We start from the raw sequence: 19,961 nt of genomic DNA on the forward strand, positions 1-19,961 counted from the left end.
CCATCATAAAGGGAAAGACGTTGAAGAAACAACCAGCGAGCAACAACAAGCTACATTCATTCAGTTGAATTCTTTTGAATTTATACATTTTTTTATTTATTTAACAGATTTGTATTTTATTAAATAAAAATACTATTAAAATAAAATGCATTTTGATATATTTTATTTCATTGTTATTATATTTAATGAATTCATATATTTGTTGTTCAGTTCAATTTATTCTCAGCGGTTTTCATGACGTGTACTGTGGCTGCGCGTGCATATGGATGAGAATAACTGCTTTGCGGCTTGCTAGTTCATCTTCCAAGTTGATTCACAAAACAGCCTCAAGGTGGTGCCAGAAGAGTAACAAAAAAAACACAGTCGCTATTATTCCAGCAAATATTTCACACTAAGGACACATATTTAAGTACATACTGTAAGTTTATCGCAGTCGCTATTGTGTTTCCTAGCGACAATATGGAATAAGCCAACCCGGTAGTGATTAATGTCCCCTTGCTGGTGGTCCACGTGCCATGCCGGGCCAGTTGAAGGCTATCTGGAGCATGCAGTGCAGGACACCATCAGCTGGCTGATTTACGGGCAAAATACAAGAGAATTGATTCAAGTCCCCTCCTGTCTTGTGACACAAAGGATCCTCCTGTCTAACCCCCCACCCAGGGACACACACTCGGCAATGGAGCAAACTTCACCTAGCTCGTCCACGCCACCGAGGCCAACACACGCGCTCATACAGTACGCACGTTCTGACGCGAAGCATGGAGGTGTGGAGGTTGCTGTCCTACAAGCCCACTCTTCCTAATACCTCCCGAATTCCGTCACCATGCGTTACACGCGGACCAAATACAATTACGGGAAAAAGTTCCACTCTCAAACGTGACGAAAACATGCGAAACTGCACCGTCATCCCCACGTCCACATTTGATGGGTTCTCGTGCCTGCTTACAATTTTGTGGAAAGCAGTTTATTTGTGCAGCCATCATCCTGCTGACAAATACCTGGCTCGCTTTTTCCTGATCAATGCAATGTTTCCAGACGGACAGCATCACTTCTAATCAATTATTGGTCAATCTATTTGTATGTATTGATTTAATTTATATTAACATGTTTTTCTTAATTTATTTATAGTAATATATTTCCTACATGATATATTTTAGTTGAATTTATATTAATCGATGTTTCTTGATGTATATATTCATATAAATATATAGATTTTTATTTATATATTTTCACTTCTTCAGTTATAATACCGGACAATACCATACTGTGGCCTCGTTTTTCCTTGTATATTTTGATTTATTTATTAAAATATATTTTTCTTAATTTATATGTTTTTCTTTATTTATTTATAATAACATATTTTTCTTAATTTACCTATTTTTATTTTATTAATTTCTATTCTATTTATTCATTGGCTGGCGACCAGTCCAGGGCGTACCCCGTCTCTTGCCAGAAGACAGCTGGGGGGAATCAAAGACACCCCAAAAATGAAAGTGAAAAAATGATGCAGCACACTGGTCCATTTAGCTAAAATGTCATTGTAGCAACTCAAAATGATTCTCAGTAGTTTGTGTGGCCCCCACGTGCTTGTACGCATGCCTGACAACGTGGGGGCATGCTCCTAATGAGACTACGGATGGTGTCCTTGGGGATCTCCTCCCAGATCTGGACCAGGGCATCAATGAGCTCCTGGACAGTCTGAGGAGCAACCTGGCGGCGCCGGATGGACCTAAACATAATGTCCCAGAGGTGTTCTATTGGGTTTAGGTCAGGTGAACGTGGGGGCCAGTCAATGGTATCAATTCCAACATCCTCCAGGAACTACCTGCATACACTAGCCACATGAGGTCGGGCATTGTCATGAACCAGGAGGAACCCAGGTCCCACTGCACCAGCGTAGGTTCTGACAATGGGTCCAAGGATTTCATCCCGATACCTAATAGCAGTCAGGGTGCCGTTATCTAACCTGTAGAGGTCTGTGCGTCCTTCCAGGGACATGCCTCCCCAGACCATCACTGACCCATCACCAAACCGGTCATGCTGAATGATGTTGCAGGCAGCATAACGTTCTCCACGGCATCTCCAGACCCTTTCACGTCTGTCGCATGTGCTCAGGTTGAACTTGCTCTCATCAGGGAAGAGCACAGGGCACCAGTGGTGTAGTTGCCAATTCTGGTTGTCTATGGCAAATGCCAATCGAGCTCTACGGTGCTGGGCAGTGAGCACAGGGCCCACTACAGGACGTCGGGCCCTCAGGCCACCCTCATGGAGCCTGTTTCTGATTGAAACATTCACACCAGTGGCCTGCTGGAGGTCATTTTGTAGGGCTATTTTTCCTCATTTACATATTTTTGCTCTATTTATTTGTATTGATATTTTTTTCTTTGTGTTTTTTTTATGATAAAATATTAAAGGTTGCTTGTCGTCTGTGTGGAGGATTGCAGGACAGAGTTTGTTTTCTTGCTTTAAACAGAACAAATTTCGCAAAATATGTGTACAACTGCCTTTTTGCTGTTATGGCATAGATTTAGGCGACATTTCAGTTTCTTAATCAACGAGTTCATGTGAAGTGTTAATGTACAGATAAACTGTACAAGGTTGCTATATCAGTATATTCTTCATTTATATATATTTTTTACATTTTTTTATATATTATTATTTGATTTTATTTATATGAATTATTTATTTATTTATTTATATCAATATAAATATATTTTTTAATTATATATATTTTTCAGTTTCTTTATAGCAATATTATTTTCTTCATTTATTTTTATTTATTTATTTCATCCATCCATCCATTTTCTGCATGCTTATCCTCACTAGGGTCACGGGTATGCTGGAGCCAATCCCAGCTGACTTTGGGTGGTGGGGTACACCTGGACTGTTCGCCAGTCAATTGCAGATACAATACTTATTTATGTTAACCCAATGTATGCTAAGCTATCGGATCAAAACTTTATTGGTGACAAATCAGTGAGTCTACTTTGGACACCAATGCCTTGCGGTGTGTGCTGTCAAGTGGGCCTAGTGGTTAGCACGTTGGCCACACAGTCAGGAGATCGGGAAGATGTGGGTTTGAATCTCCGTCGGGCATCTCTGTGTGGAGTTTGCATGTTCTCCCCGTGTGTGTGGGCCCCCCTTAAAACTTAACTGAGACTAATTGAGATCTATCAGTGTGGAAAAGGTTATAAAGCCATTTCTAAAGCTTTGGGACTCCAGCGAAACACAGTGAGAGCCGTTATCCACAAATGGCGAAAACATGGAACAACACTGAACCTTCCGAGGAGTGGCCGGCCAACGAAAATTAGCCCAAGACCGCAGCAAAGACTCATCAAAGAGGTCACAAAAGACCTGTCCCATTACATCTGGCGTGAAAGTTACACCGCCTTTCAGAAAAAAACCCATCATACCAACAGTAAAATATGGTGGTGGTAGTGTGATGGTTTGGGGCTGTTTTGCGGCTTCAGGACCTGGAAGACTTGCTGTGATACATGGAACCATGAATTCTGCTGAAGGAGAAAGTCCGGCCATCTGTTGGTGACCTCAAGCTGAAACCAACTTGGGTTCTGCAGCAGGACAATGATCCAAAACACACCAGCAAGTCCACCTCTGAATGACTGAAGAATAACAAAATGAAGACTTTGGAGTGGCCTAATCAAAGTCCTGACCTGAATCCTATTGAGATGCTGTGGCATGACCTTAAAAAGGCGCTTCATGCTGGAAAACCCTCCAATGTGGCTGAATGACAACAATTCTGCAAAGATGAGTGGGCCAAAATTCCTCCACAGCGCTGAAAGAGACTCATTGCAAGTTATCACAAACGCTTGATTGCAGTTGTTGCTGCTAAGGGTGGCCCAACTACTTATTAGCTTTAGGGGGCAATCACTTTTTCACACAGGGACATGTAGGGTTTTTTTTTCTCCCTTAATAATAAAAAGTTTCATTTAAAAACTCCATTTTGTGTTCAGTTGTGTTGTCATCGACTAATATTTTAATTAGTTTGATGATCTGAAACACTGAAAAACAAAAGAAATCAGGAAGCGGGCAAGCACTTTTTCATACCACTGCATGTGCTAACATATATGCTACAATTTATGACCCTTCATTTCCCCCCAAAAAGCATATTTCTTCAATCAGTAAAGATTAGGAGTGTAACAAATTGTCCTACATTTTTAAAAAGTGAAATGTGCAAGTGTAGTCACGTGTAAGCAGTGTAGTGGTTTGTGCCAGGATGGAGGAAGGTGGTACTTTGCATTCATCTCCATCAAGTGCAGCTTTGTTCCTCATGAGTCCGTAAAAAGTAAACTTCTACCTTCCTTCCGGCCAATCTCTTTGCCTTTTATTGGTCTTTTCTGCCTTTTCACTCCTCCCCATCCCGCCTCATCCCTCACCCCCCTTGAGCGAGTACATGTGTGCATATAAAACGCACATCCACCCCCCCACCCGCCCCAGTTTGTCTTCACACCGCCGGCATCCAGACCACCAGAAGCACCAGCTTGCTCCCAGCGATGGCCTCACTCCTCTCTGCACCTGGATGAAGTCAAGTCACTGTTAGGAACGCCGCCCCTCTCCCCCCCCCGGTGAAGCACAGCATCACTTCCGCGCCCCCGCGTCCCTCCAACCTCTCCGCTCGCAGTCATGGGGGTTCGCCGTGTCCTCTCCGCTGCTTGAGGGACTTGACGGTGCAGCGAGGCACACGCCAGGTGGATTTATGGTCGGTAGAGCCGCGAGAAGCATCCCGAGGAAACGAGCGGAAGTTTGAGCAGCGGGAGGATGCTGAGGATGTGCTGGTGCGCCGTGTTCCTCCTCACACCTGCACTTCACCTGGTGAGTCGCTCTCTCGTGTCCTCCCTGCTAACTTCACACGCCTCACACTGCATTTCAACACTTAAGGGAAACTTTTCGGGGGATTTTTTTATGTTTTAGTTCCCTGAATTAAACGCACGTGTTGTCGTTTTGCAAGAGCAAAGTGGCTGCAGCAAGGAGACCGTCTGATCTGCCGCGCACCAATGCGCTAACGTGGGGGGTTTCAAACTTTTCTATTCATTTAACTGTCAGTGGATTCCTTGCAATGACACCACTGATGCAGCGCCGTTTTCCTCGCGGAAGAAAAGACCCAACGCACGAGTCCCGTCTCATTTATGCGCGGAAAAAGTTTTCATTTGAAGTGAAAAAATGCTTTTTCTTGAAGAAGCTTCAATAATTAAAGAAAAGGAAGGAAAGCCATAGCTATTAATAGAATAATACTTTGATTATTATTAATTACGCATATGCAAATATGCATTTTTTTTAAATGAACATTTTATTCTACTTTGCAGTATGTACTTGTACAAGACTGCAAGATTCACGTGAACTCCATGCAAAAAAGCCACGTTTCCTTTACATACATTTATATGCAATATACTGTATTTGTGTGTGTTTTCGTTTTTTAAAGCAGCATAAAACCTCATAAATCAGACGCACTGGTGTCACATGTGATTTTTTTTTCAATTACCGTTATAGCTTTTATTTTTAAACTTATTATTATCTAACTAACATCCTCAGAATGCATAATATTTCATCACACGTTGACTTAAATTGTCTTAAATGCACATGTCAATGTTAATTATTTATATTTATATATATATACATTTATAAATGCATTATTAGTAAAAAAAGGAATCTGAAAATAATATTTCCAAAATATAAAAGCAATATAAATACATCTAAACAATAAATATAAATGTAAATGTGTCAAAGGAGCTCTCCAAGGTGCTGAAGGTATCTTCTCCACGTCTTGGAAAGCCTTTTTGATTATTTGATTATTCGATATGAAATAATTGTGGCATTAAGAAGGAGATACATTTTGTTCGACTTCGCTTTTACTTCGAGAAATGAAACGAGCGAATATGAAATAAAAACACCAAAACTAAATCCTATCCACAGCGAGATTATAAATGATGGAGTTGAATAATAGCGACACGCTGTCTCTCTCTCTCTCGCACACACACACACACACACACACACACACACACACACACACACACACACACACACATGCCCACAAAGGCGGTCGGTATGGAGTGAACGGAGCTTATTGTGCAGCCTTATCCGCAGCAGCAGCAGCAGCAGCAGCAGGGATTAAAGGTGAACTTTGATGGTTTTATTTGCTGTTAAAGACACTTGTCTCTGCTAAGCCTCTTGTCTGAGATCCCCGCCTTGACCCTGATAAGAGCTCCGGCGCAGGTAGACCACAAAACAGTCCATAAAACACCGCAGTGGGTCCTCACCTCCACTCCTCCATTCAATTAGGAAGACTCATTATTCCTGGACAGCACAATCCCATCTGGGATTATCATCATTGGCTGCAGGAGAACACTTCCTTCAGAACAGCTGCTGTACTGCACGATGCATCATGGTTACATATTTTTAAAAAATTCGGATTATTGTGTATCTTTTAATTTGTTCATTCAAAAATCACTATTTATTAGAACTACTCCTCTTAAATTATTAGAAAAATATAATAATAATCATATTTTTTTTCATTTGTACAGCGGTTTTAAGTGTTAGTCCAGTGTTAAGGAGGGGGCGGATGGTGTTTACTATATTACATATGATACAAATGTTACATGTTAAACATATTACATATTATAAATATATTAAATATTATGGGGCCGCGCGGTGGCCTAGTGGTTAGCATGTTGGCCACACAGTCAGGAGATCTCCTCTGTGTGTAGTTTGAATGTTCTCCCCGTGCGTGTGTGGGTTTACTCCCGGTACTCTGGTTTCCTTTCCCATCCAAAAACATGCATGTTAGGTTAATTGGAGGCTCTAAATTGTCCGTAGGTATGAATGTGAGCGTGAACGGTTGTTTGTCTATATGTGCCACGGCGACCGGTCCTGGGTGTACCCCGCCTCTCACCCAAAGTCAGCTGGGATAGGCTCCAGCATACCCCCTCGAGCCCAGTGGATGGATGGAAGGATGGATTATACGTATGTTAGATGTTAAATACAGTAGATATTTTACCAATGTCAGACTTGAAATATATTAAATCTTATACATATGTTAGATAGTAAATACACTACATATCATACATATGTTAGTTATTAAATATACTACATATTATACATAGATTAGTTGTTAAATATATTACATGTTAGATATTATATATATTAGATATTATGCATACGTTAGCTGTTAGCTACTGTATATTAGGTAGGATACATATTATGCATAAGGTGGATATTGCGGAATACAAAACTCTCACAGTGTTTTGTTTTTCAACTAAATGTGTTTTTCCTTTGTCTCACCAGTATGTCATCATCTTTTTGTGTGGCACACTTTTAAATTGAACAAAGGACATATATTTACTGAAACAGTGACATTTATTGAGCGTATTATTAGCATTTATGCTAACACGTCACAGCAATTCTAAAGCTAAAAGCCCGGTTGCGATATTTTCCTAGCCTGTTTTTTTTATGAATTCCTGAAAGAAATATAGTAATAAGGGTTGAATTGTAATGTTTGACACCCTATGAATACATTACATACTTTCACATACATTTAAATGGGTGTAAAAAGAGAAAAAATTAAGCGTTTGGAAATGAGCTAGCTTACCTGACACACGGCCATTTTGGGGAAGCCGCATCCTGGGATAGTCACATGACAACCATGCCCACATGCTTTCTATGCGTCACTTCGACACTTTCAAGTGTTATGGTTGCTTATGGGTTAATCATGTGCTTAAGCTAATAAATTAAGATGCGGGCTAAAGTTCCCACACGTTGTGCATTTTAACACGCACACACCCCCGCGTGTCTGCGCACCTTTAGAAATGACATCAGTGGCGGTGACAAGCACTCAGGCACGTTGCCTGTGTGGCCATGAAGTGGCGCCGTGGTGTTTTATGGTTTTTACGTCAATTAAGTGAGCATTTTCCCGCTACGTAGCTGTTCATGCAGCATGGAGGCGTCACTTCACAGCCTGAGGGTATCGCGTCATTGATAGCCAAGCACTGGTGTGTCCAAAGTGCCACCCAGGGGCCATTTTTACACCGCAGCTCATTCATTTGTTTTATGTTTCTCATATTTTGACAATTTAATGAATTCATTATTTAACCTCTCGTGCCCAGAATACCTCGTTACTGGTTACCTCGGTTACCTCGCTACTAGTTTTCACTCTCGATTTCGTAGGAGCAGATCCTTTCACATGTTGAAGGATACCATCATTATACAATGTTGGTTGGCCTTTCTCCCCTTTCGGAGCATTTTTGTGCTTCCATGGGAGCAGCTTTCCTTTTCTTTATGCTAGTCCGCTGATTGCTGTTACACTGAAATGACGCTCGCTGCAAACAGTGACGCTTTCCCTATGATTGACCCACGAAGTCAAACCTATTGGCCAATTTAAATACACAGTAATCCCTCATTTATTATGATTAATCGCTTCCAGACACGACAGTGATAAGTGCATTTCCACGAAGTAGCATTCTTTGTTTATAAATCGAATATTTTCATAGTTAACGCATAGACAACCTGTTTACGACCTTCTAAATACATTTTTTTTAACATTATTAGAGCCCTCTAGACATGAAATAACACCCCTATAGTCACCTTTACACTCATGTTACCCAACATGGTAGACATAATAAGAGAAAATAAGACACATAAGACATAAATAAGACATAATATAGACTCACATGTTAGGTTTAGGTTTGTTATTGTTGTTTTTTTCACTTCCTGTTGTGTACAATACTTCGGTACTGACACCTAGTGACCAGTGTAGAATACTCCATATCATCACAACGTCTTTGAATGTGTCTTCTGAATGCCTTATGTTTGTATTTTACTTAATTTAGCCATTTTTATGCTCAGAAAAGCTTAATTTAGGCAAACAGAAGTAAAATCTGAGTGTAATTAATAATAGGCTGTAATGCTAAGCGTTTCTTTCCATATGTTAAATTATTACATATAAAAATGATGTGTAAGCAACAACAAAAAAAACATTTTTAGGAAAAAGATCTTAAAAAAAACCCAAATTAGGATAACAACCTCCTGCATGTTTTGCCATAGAGTCATGTATGGGTCACCGAGAAGGAATTGCTGGAAGTGTGTGAATATTAAAGATAAAATATTTATTTATTTACAGTACTTACTATTATTTATTTATGTGCCAACAGAAGCGATTTAATGATACATTTCATGTGGAACAGGTCTATACATTGTTCTTTTATTAAACAAGTTAAATAGTCTCCTCTTTTTACTCCTATTTATTTATTTACGCATATAAATGCGCATTACAGTAGAAACTCTGTTAGCACACGCCCCGGTTAGCAAAATTTTGCCTCGGTTTGTGTACATTTTCCAAAATAACTGTGTTCTTCATGTATTTTTTTAATCACCAAACGGCCTATTTAGCATCTTATTAGCTCGCTAACACACGGAAACAGGAAGCGGACGTCCGCGCCGTTGCCCGTCTACGATGTCGTCAGCGCTTGGCTCTGTAGTTCTTTGCTAACTAACCCAGTTCCGCCACAAGTGTTAACCGAGAAGGCCGTGAAACGTAAACGAATGCCGCAGAAGGACGAGTGTGGGATCATTTCGGAATGGACACGTCAAGGTGATTCGGTCTTTACACTGCGTCACCCATAACCCGTGTGATCCGGGTGTGGGAGCCATGGGACGTCTGATCCGAGTGCAGCATGTTTCCCGCCAGCACCGGACAAAAAAAAAAAAAACACGCTTGACCTTGGTGCGCGCCCGTGAAGTCGGCGATATCGCTGCCTCCTGCGCACACGGCAATCAGCAGCGCAATTGTTGTGTTTGGTTTTATTCGTCTCTGCATGCATCATTGCGAGGACGATATTCCACAACCACATGGGGGGCAAATGAGTGATTTGTATCTGGGATGGTGTTAAAAAAATACAATAAGTAAACACAAGTGTGTGTGTGTGTGTGTGTGTGTGTGTGTGTGTCAAGGCAGCCAGGCTCTATGATTAATGACGCTCTAGCCTCTACTCTCTCCTCTATGTTCTGCTCCACATTTTCAATCATGTTTGCAGTTCAGAGGTCAAAGATAGAGCCGACCGTCGAAGGGTCCTATTCTCAAAAACTCCCAACCAGCCCACGCCCCGGGTTTGATCCTTAGAGAAGCTGGAGAAACGTCCCCTCACTTCCCTCTCCGCAATCCTTTTACGGCAAAGCGTGTCACCCCTTAAAGTAGTGCTTTGAAGCGTCCCTGAAACCCCGAGATAACCTCATCCGACCGTCCTTACATCTCCAGGTGCGCCAGTGTCTGCCTTATTCTCGACTCTTCACGAGTGAAGTGATGCAGCAATCGCCGTTTAACGTCTACAGCCCGCATCCTTGCATTCAAACTCAACCACTCACATGCACGTTGAACACATAAAAGGGGTGTTGCAAGGGAGGGAGAGACAGGCTTACTGAATGGAGGAAGTGTCGAAAATGAGACCACTTCACTGCTTAGTTATCACTGTCCATTTCATAGGAGCTGATCATGTCACATGCTCAAAGATACCATCGTGATGCTTTATGGCGGCCGCCGCATTTGAGCCGTTTGGATGTTGATTTCTTCACTTTCTGAACATTTCATTTCACTTTCCTTTTCTTTCAAGAGAAGGCTCTTTTCCACCATTTTTCCACCATGCTATTATTCTTTTTGTACAGGACTAAATAAATGCTACCGCAGTACACAACTAATAAGTAATACATTTAAGTTTAGTACATTTATATTTATAAATTTAAATGTAAAAATAAGCACTACTTCAGTATTGGGGCCGCACGGTGGTCTAGTGGTTAGCATGCTGGCCAACACAGTAACAGCCTGGAAATCGGGAAGACCTGGGTTCGATTCTCCCTTGGGCATTTCTGTGTGGAGATTGCATGTTCTCCCCGTGTGTGTGTGGGTTTTCTCCGGGTACTCCGGTTTCCTCCCACATTCCAAAAACATGCATGTTAGGTTAATTGGCGACGCTAAATTGTCCATAGGTATGAATGTGAGTGTGAATGGTTGTTTGGTTGCAAAGGTTGCCCTGCGATTGGCTGGCGACCAGTCCAGGGTGTACCCCTGTCGCCCGAAGTCAGCTGGGATAGGCTCCAGCATGCCCCCGCGACCCTAAAGAGGAGAAGCGGTATAGAAAATGGATGGATGGTTGGACTTCGGTATTGTACTGAGTACCAATACAGTACGGTGCTAATAACGAATACATTTACCACTGTCATGTTCCGCAGGACAGGAGTGATTACTTCCTGTCCTGCGCTCTTATTTTGGAGGGCTGCACTTCCCGCTGGGCCGCTTTACCCCGGTGGTGTTCTGCACACATGTTCGCTGTCCCTATTAGTGGAGTTTAAAAGCCTGTGATTGCCTTTGCGTGCTGCGTCTGTGCCGTCACCTTGACGGTTCCGTTACCTGTTGCTACTGCCCAAGTCTTCCGTGGATGTTTTTCGCAGAGTCGGTTTGTGTCGCCTTCATCCTGTACTACTGTGAGCACCTGACCCGCTCGCGCTATTAAAAGACTTTTATTTTTCCACCACCGCAGTCTGTCTCTGCATACTGGGGGTCAAGCACTCGGCAGCCCCCACGTTTCCTGACAACCACGTCTAATTTCACTTTACTTTTCACTTTCCTTTTTCTTTTCTTTGAAGAAGAGTCCGCCTCGCGGTTGGGCCACACTACGACGGTAAAAAGTAAAGAACAGTAAATGTATTCATATTTATACATTTAAATGTAAAAATCTACTAATAACGAATACATTTACCATGTCTAATTTCACTTCACTGTTTATTTTCACTTTCCTTGTCTTTAAAGAAGAGTCTGCCTCATGCTTGGGACTCACTACGAAGGAAAAAAAGTTCACTTAAAGACCAGAAGTGACTGTTTTCCTCCATCATGCTATTCTTCTTTTTGCACAGTACTAATTAAGTACTACAGTACTAATAACTAACATTTACATTTATGCATTTGAACTTACTGTAAAATAAGTACTGCACAGTACAGTACTAATAACTAATACATTTACATTATGTCTAATTTCACTTTCCTTTTCTTTGATGCGGTAAAGAGGTACATGAGGAAATACATAACATCAGGCAAGGCAGGTTGTATCCTGTATGTGTTTGCTAATATTTTAGGACTTATTGATCACACAGAGGGTGAAATCATTGTACAAAAACAACAATTATTGTGCATCTGGCAACGCTAGTCCCAGACGTGAGTAGTGAACATTACCCTTGCTCTTACTTAGAGTCGTGAATGTTGTGCAATACAGGTTATTTGAACCTTACACAAACTCTACTGTGTTATCCAAAAGAGCAGATACTACAGCTTGAGGAAGTATACAAAAACGACAACAGTTACTGGGCATGAAACAAGCAAATAAGCGAACAAGGAAGTAGTGGCGCAGAGTAGACAACTCAGGTCAACGAATCATTAGGAACAATCTGGCGTCTTCCTCGTGTCGAATCCCGTAGATTTGTTGTTTTAGGTTACCAAACCAAACCAAAACCAAACAGAACATGTCTTACCCGTATTAGCCAATATGGCAGACATAATAAGAGTAAATAAGACATAAATATGACATAACATAGACTCACACATGTTAGCATTGGGTGTGCTCCTTGTTCTTTTTGTCTCCTCTTGCTCTGTGCAGTACTCCCTGCGGTGACATTACTGACCCCTAGTGACCAGTGTACAATAGTACATATCACAACGTCTTTGAATCTGTCTTCTGAATGGCTGATATTTGTACTTTATTTCAGTTAGCCATTTTTAGTGGCTTGAAAATGCTGAATTTTGGCAAAAACATGTAGAGTTTGCTTAAATATTGACATTTTTGACTAATAACAAGCTTTATTCAAATACCGCGATCAAGTGAAGCCACAAAATGCGAAGCGGGAAGTGGCAAGTGATTACTGTATGTAACACCACACATCGTTGCCATGAATTTTTTGTATCTCTCTATCTATGTTATGTCATATTTATCTGTTATTTACTCTTATTGTGTAAATAACGCGTTAATGGAAGTTTCCTTCAACAGCACTATTTTTTTTGACGTGTGATTAACGTGCGCATGCCCTGTTTGACCCTCGGACCGCAACGTAGTTTGAGGAAACGCAGCGGTGACAGTGGAGCTACAAGCGGGAGCAAATATTGAACAGGATGGAGAAAGAAAAGGGGATTTTATTTGGTAAATTTAGCTTCAAAGCCCTGGCCGGTATTTTTTATTGTCATTTATGCAGTGGTATGTTGGCATACGTGTGTCCCAACCAGTGTTTTTTAGATGCAAGCTGTCTCTCTGTTAATTTTTGGCTTTGAACTGCCAGCTAAAATTTGGGTTACAAGCTGCTATTTAATAGCAGGCATGGCCGAGGACAGCTATTTTGGGGGCTTGTGTCAATGTGACCATAGCTGAAGATGAGAATGGATGTCAATAGCATTAGCAGTGCACTCGCTAGTCACCGGGAAAGATTTTCAACACATCAGCAAAACATACGTACATTATAACGACCTAATTGATCTTATTTATTATGTATTGTGTAAAACTATGACGGGAACAACATCAAATTAAAAGCATGAAATGAATGCAGACCCACCATCTACCAACCAGTACCACCCTGGAGTTTCTTTTTCAGAATTATGCATTCCCACATAGTATCAGCATTTGGGAGCAAAAACGAGGCGACAGAAAAAGGGTAAAAATACAGTATAGTAGTCTATCTGTGCAGCGTGAAAGACAGAAGAAGGTGCTTTCAAAGGCCGTCCAACAAAGTGGGACAAAACCCAGCTCGCATTAAACATGCAAAAACTGTGGGATTTCTAACTGCACAGTATATTATTTGTTTAATAAAATAATAGTCCATATTTCCAAAAATTGATGGCCCTTTACATAAAATCAGTTATCGTTGTAGTTGCGTATCGAATCGTTTACCACAAAGAGATTTACAGCCCTACTTAGTATAGATAAAAACGTATTTCTATCTGCGGTTAAATGTGATTAATTATAAGTTAACTATTGACAAAATGTGATTAATCCCAATTAAATATTTTAATCGGTTGACAGCCCTAGTTACTGGTGAATAGGAATAATAACAGTCTGTCTCGAAGTGATATTAATCCTACTCATTTCGGCATAAGAGCCACAGAGGAGTGTTTGTGTTCCGGTTGCAGTATTTAGTCATTAGCTGTGGGGAGACACAAGAAACAGCATATGAGTTCTGGCACTGACTGAGTTTGGCAATCCAGGAAGTGGATTTTCTGTAGCACTGTGATGGATCACCCCGTTTTCTAACCTGATGACCGGCTTGGCTGAGCAGTGGAACGGAGCAGGCTGAGACGCTGCGCTCCCTTGGGGAGGATAATGCACAGATAGGAAAAGAAGGGGGGAAATGTTTCCCTCCACTGCCTTGCCAGCGATGCATTTGCCACGGGAGTGGTGTGTTGTACACAGTACCCAACAGTAGCGTCCCCTTTTCATCTTCTCCTGCAGCGATGCTACGGTGGACCGGTCACCCTGCAGGGACACTTACGGATGACTGTAACAGAATGAACACAAATGAGCGATGAGCGCTTGTAAATGACTAATCTCTTGTAGGGAAGACATCCGTCCATTCTTCTCCACCACTTGTCCTCATCAGGGACCTTGGGTGAGGGTGGGGTACACCCATGACTGGCCGCCAGCCAATCACAGGACACACACACACACACACAAACGAGCATTCACCCGGCTAGTTTTGTGCAAAACCTTAAAAAAAAAGAAGTAAATTGCGCCATGCGCGCCTTGAACTCCATTGTGGAAATGCATTTTTCTACACATACTTGTTATTGTTGCTGTTATTTTATGAGGAATTGTACAAATCTTCCAGTGGCTTAAGTTTTTCATGTTTTCCCCTTGACGTCGGCTGCGTTGTCATTTGGATAATTGATTTTTTTTTTTCAATTTTCTAATTGTAATGTTTAATATACTGAGGATGCACTGCAGGTAACAGCTTCACCACGTAGGTTTCATTTAAAAGCTACCTTTGACTTGAAACAAATACATATTGGTCATTTTAATCATTTCAACACAAGTTTAAAAAAGGCAGGACATTTTCTTTTGTTGTATCAAAAAAAAAATATCGAACCGTGACACTAAAGTATCAAATAAAGTATCAAACTCCATGTTGGAACGGAGCAACAAGGCAGTCCAGGAAGACGCCAAAGAAAAAGCCTACCCGTAAGAAAGACTTAAGCAAGGAATCGGGCAGCAAACAAATAGGAGGCATGGAAGAAGTGGCGCAGAATAAAGAATTTATGAAGACGATTGCGACCACCGACCACGTTGCTCCGCCCCCACTCACGAGACAAAGATACCTGCAGGGCAAAGCACAAACAGGCGGAAACAGGAAGTATAAATAAAATGCATAAATAAAATCTTGAGCCTTATGCAGAGCGTGACAATTATTAAAATGCGTTGTGCTCAAGTTCGGTTCAGAGCATCAGAAAGTAATTTAGCAAATAGCTGATGAAGTTAAAATCGGTGTCGACCAGGTGGGCCACATGGTGAAAAATGAAATTTTAAAATGAATTTTTCCACCACTTTGCTGTTTTTTTTTTTTTTAATTTTCCAAATATTTAAACTTTGTTCAATGTGTCTGAAATAAAGCTGACTTGTTTTGTTTCTCTAATATTACAACATTAAATGATTTTTCCTCATAATATTATCAATTTATTGTGAAAAAATTGCAATTTTTTTCCGTCATAAAGTGCGACTTTTTTCTTGTAATATTTTGGCTTTATTCTTGTAAAATGACAGCTGTTTTTTTCCAATTCTGCTGTTTTTTTCCCACGACTATTTCAACTTTCCTCATGTAAATTTTCTTCATGTAACTACGACGAAGCCTAATTTTCCCAAACTGTTTTATTCTTTTGATTCTCATAATATTACACCGTTATATTATGATATATATTATAATATTATTATATTATATTATTATATATATATATTAATATTTTGACTTTATTAATGTTAAAATGACTGCAGATTTTTGTTGTTTTCTTTTTAAATTCTATCTTTAGAATCTGCTGCGGGCAACTAGTGGTTAGCATGTTGGCCACACAGTCAGGAGATCGGGAAGACTTGGGTTCGAATCTCTGTTGGGCATCTCCGTGTGGAGTTTGCATCTTCTCCCCGTGCGTGCGTGCGTTTTATTGGCTGGCGATCAGTCCAGGGTGTACCCCGCCTCTCGCCCAAAGTCAGCTGGGGTAGGCTCCAGCCTACCCCCGCGACCCTAGTGAGGATATGTGGCATAGAAAATGGATGGATGGCTGCAGGCCCATAAAAAAAGCCCCAAATGCCCCCTGCGCCATTCTTTGGACACTCCTATTATAGAACTGCACTGTTAGAGTGTTTCTTTATGTACCATATTAAAAATTCTGCACACTTCAGCTAAAATAACAAGCAAAATATTCACAAATCTTACAATGCCAATCAAAACTGAGCAATATTATCTTTTTCAAAGTAGGGATTTGCAAGAAATTGACGGTGGTGCTTGTGCTAGCGTACCTCATGTTGTAGCCAAAGCGTGTGTGCTGGCTGTTAGCGAGGCTTTGCTGTTATCGATTAGGTAAAAATGTCCAGCTGTCAATCATGAGCGCCTCACTTGGATTCAATAGATGTGTTTATTTGATGAGGGATGGAACACTGTGGGCGACTAGATGAGAAATACAATATCTCTAGATGTGAACTTACAAATCAATATATGAAAGTACTTACCTCGGTGTCCTTTTGTGAATTATCTGGATCAGGACCGCATGGATGATGGAAAAGGCCAATCACAGTCCTTATCAGGATCCCATTGTGGGGACATGACAGGACTTTATTAGTTACAGAAACAGCTGTATTGATTTTCAAAATTACAATTCCATTTGGCGCGCTATGGATGGTTTCCCATTCCCACCGGGGCGGCTGGAAAAATAGCGAAGGAGAACTTGTTAGCGACTGACAGCTGTCAGTCATGCAGGATGGAAGTCATACTTCAGTGACACGTCTTCCTTCGCTCTGCTTTTCATTTAGCCAAGCTCATCCTTCAAATAATTCAGCAGGTTTTGCCTGTGCAGACTGCATTTAGAGGTGAAAACAACATGAAAACCATAGAGCTGTTGAATAGCAAACGAGCAACTGCAAATCTGAGAGAAGATGGAAAATCTTAATTTTTGTTTATTCGATTTTTGATTTTGATCATTTACACTTTTAAGTCATTTTAATTCATTTGTGCTGTTATTTTTTTACACTTCAATTAAAGTCATTTTTGTTTTTTATTTATTTGTATTGTTTTTTTACACTTTTGTTGAAGTCATTTTAATTTTATTATTATTTACACTTTTATTTCAGTCATTTTAATTTATTTTAAAATATTTCTTACACTTATTTAAGCAATTTATATTTGTATTTATTTTTTACATGTTTATGTCTTCTTTATTTTATTTATTATATTATTTTTTTCACTTTTACTTAAGTAATTTTTATTTTTATATTATTACTATTTACCCTTTTATTTCAGTCATTTTGATTTATTTTTAATTATTTCTTACATTTATTGAAGTGATATATATTTGTATTTATTTTTAAAAGTCATTTTTATTTCTGTTTTATTATTATTTACACTTTTATTTCAGTCAATTAAATTCATTTTTAATGATTCATTACACTTATTTAAGTGTTTTATATTTGTTTTTATTTACATTTTTTACATTTTTATTTTAGTCTTTTTAAATTTGCATTGATTATTTTGTACACTTTTATTTGAGTCTTTGTGTCGTTATCATTTACACGTGTGTTTAAGTCTTTTTATTTGTATTATTTTTCCAGTTTTATTTATTTTTTCCTTCATTTATGAAATAATTGTATTAAATCATTTATATTTTTTCTGCTTGTATTGAAGTCAAATCAACCAAATTGATGTTGTTTTTTTTTAAATCACCTGTCATCTTTTGAAACATTAATACACATAATTACATGACCAAAGTGCATTTTAGAGGCATTTCTGAATGCATTTCGTCAAGGAAATGAGGACGAACATGATAACTGCATGCATGCAAATGATGCAGAAAACACCGCAGTCAGACATGAGTTGTATGTTACATATGTTGATGGAGTTTTTGACTTGCAACCGACCCACAAAGGATCCGCAACCCACTTTTGGGTCCCGACCCAGCAGTTGACAACCACCGCTGTAAATGATTGACGAAACGTCGAACATCGGCGCCGCCTCACTGTTCTTGCTTGCTATGAAGCACGTTTAACTCTCCCACAAACACCGCCCAGGAGTAGTAAATCCTGGATGGAATCCTTTTTCTAATCCCCCTTCTTAAATAGCCCGACTCAAGCCCCAAATGCTTTGAGCAGATCTCAGTCACCGGGAGAAATAGCCCGTGCCGCTAATACCGCAGCTGTCCCCACGCTTGTTGGGGGAAAATCCCACCGGTTAACTCTGCAGCACAACACTTTAGCCGCTGCATTCAGAGTGTGTGCGAGAGTGTGTGTGTGTGTCGTCAAGCGGGATGACTTGTCGATGTGCCGTGGCTTCGTTGGACCACCAGAAATCAAAGATGTTGCCAAATCAGGACAGCTTTTTCTCACTGGATTACGTTGGAGAAGCATGCGTGACAACATGCAGGATTTATTTTCCTTGTTGGGATTTGGCAAATGGAAGACAAGACTGTACTGCGATTGGCTGGCGACCAGTCTAGGGTGTACCCCGCCTCTCGCTCGAAGTCAGCTGGGATAGGCTCCAGCATACCCCCGCGACCCTCGTGAGGATAAGCAGCATAGAAAATGGATGGATGGATGGAGAAAGTGCATCGCAGCTTTGTCATATAGGTGAAGCCTTTATTTTGCTTAGTTTGGTTCTCAAATATTACAACTTATTTTTTTCCCTTTAATATTCTTATAATATTAATATTTTTGTAATATCTGTGCTCCTAAAATTGCATTATTTTTCCTCGCAATGTTACGGGTTTGTTCTCGTAAAATTGCAACTTTTTTCGCATCGGATTCTTAAGTATATTTTAACTTTATTCTCGTAAAATGACAGCGCTTTCTGCCGTTGTTGTTTTAATTTTCCACCTATCTCAACTTTGTGCTTGTCAATTTTCTCCCCGTATTTATGAATTTATTCCGATAATATTTGGACTTTTTTTTTCCCATATGACTTCTTATTCCCTGATCAAATTTTCCAAAAATGACAGCTTTATTTTGTTTGTTTGTGTCTGAAATATTTCATACTTCAATGGTTTCCTCTTAATATTTTAGCTTTATTCTCGTAAAACGACAGCTGTTTTCTTTTTCATCTCTTCTGTTGTTTTTTTTACATTTATTTTCCAACTATTTCACCTTTCTTCTTGTAAACATGACTTTATTCCTATAATCCAGTATGTTGTAACATTATTGCAGCCTAGTTTTCCCCAAAATACAACTTTATTCATTGTTTTGTTTGTTTTTCATAATATTACAACTTACAAAAAATATCTTTAACATTTCAACTTTATGCTACTAAAATTATGTTATTTTTCCTCATAATATTACAACGTTATTCTCGGAAAATTGTACCTTTTTTTGTCAGATTACAACTTTTTTTCTCTTCACATTTTGACTGTATTCTTTGTTTACTCTTTTTTTTCCATTTTTGCTGTTGTTTTGTTTTAGTTTTCTTGTTAAGTTATATCTTTCGAATGCACTGTGGACCAATAAAAAAACAGCAGTGGTCCGCACACGGCCCCTAGGCCGCACTTTGGACGCCACTATATCAGCACGACTGTATAATGCTGCTGCTGAATGAATGGATGAGTTTGACTGCCAATATGCAGGATTATTATATCCAAGCTCACCAGAAGGTGATCTGTCTTTTACAACAAAGTATCAGTAAGTTTTCCAGGAGGGTGTATAGGGTGCATGTACTTCATATCCAAATAAAATGTAATACCACAA

General features: G+C 39.9%; 1 protein-coding gene across 1 annotated transcript in view; it reads left to right on the plus strand.

Moving 5' to 3' along the window:
• The first annotated feature begins 4,466 nt into the window (after positions 1 to 4,466).
• The window catches only part of nxph1 (neurexophilin 1), a 43,604-nt gene continuing 28,109 nt past the window's right edge, over positions 4,467 to 19,961 (plus strand). The window contains exon 1 of the mRNA XM_054764076.1: positions 4,467 to 4,830. Within this exon, the coding sequence (XP_054620051.1) occupies positions 4,777 to 4,830 (54 nt within the window). The 5' untranslated portion in view covers positions 4,467 to 4,776. The remainder of the gene's footprint in view (positions 4,831 to 19,961) is intronic.

Source organism: Dunckerocampus dactyliophorus, chromosome 20 (genome assembly GCF_027744805.1).
Source record: "Dunckerocampus dactyliophorus isolate RoL2022-P2 chromosome 20, RoL_Ddac_1.1, whole genome shotgun sequence".
NCBI lineage: Eukaryota > Metazoa > Chordata > Actinopteri > Syngnathiformes > Syngnathidae > Dunckerocampus > Dunckerocampus dactyliophorus.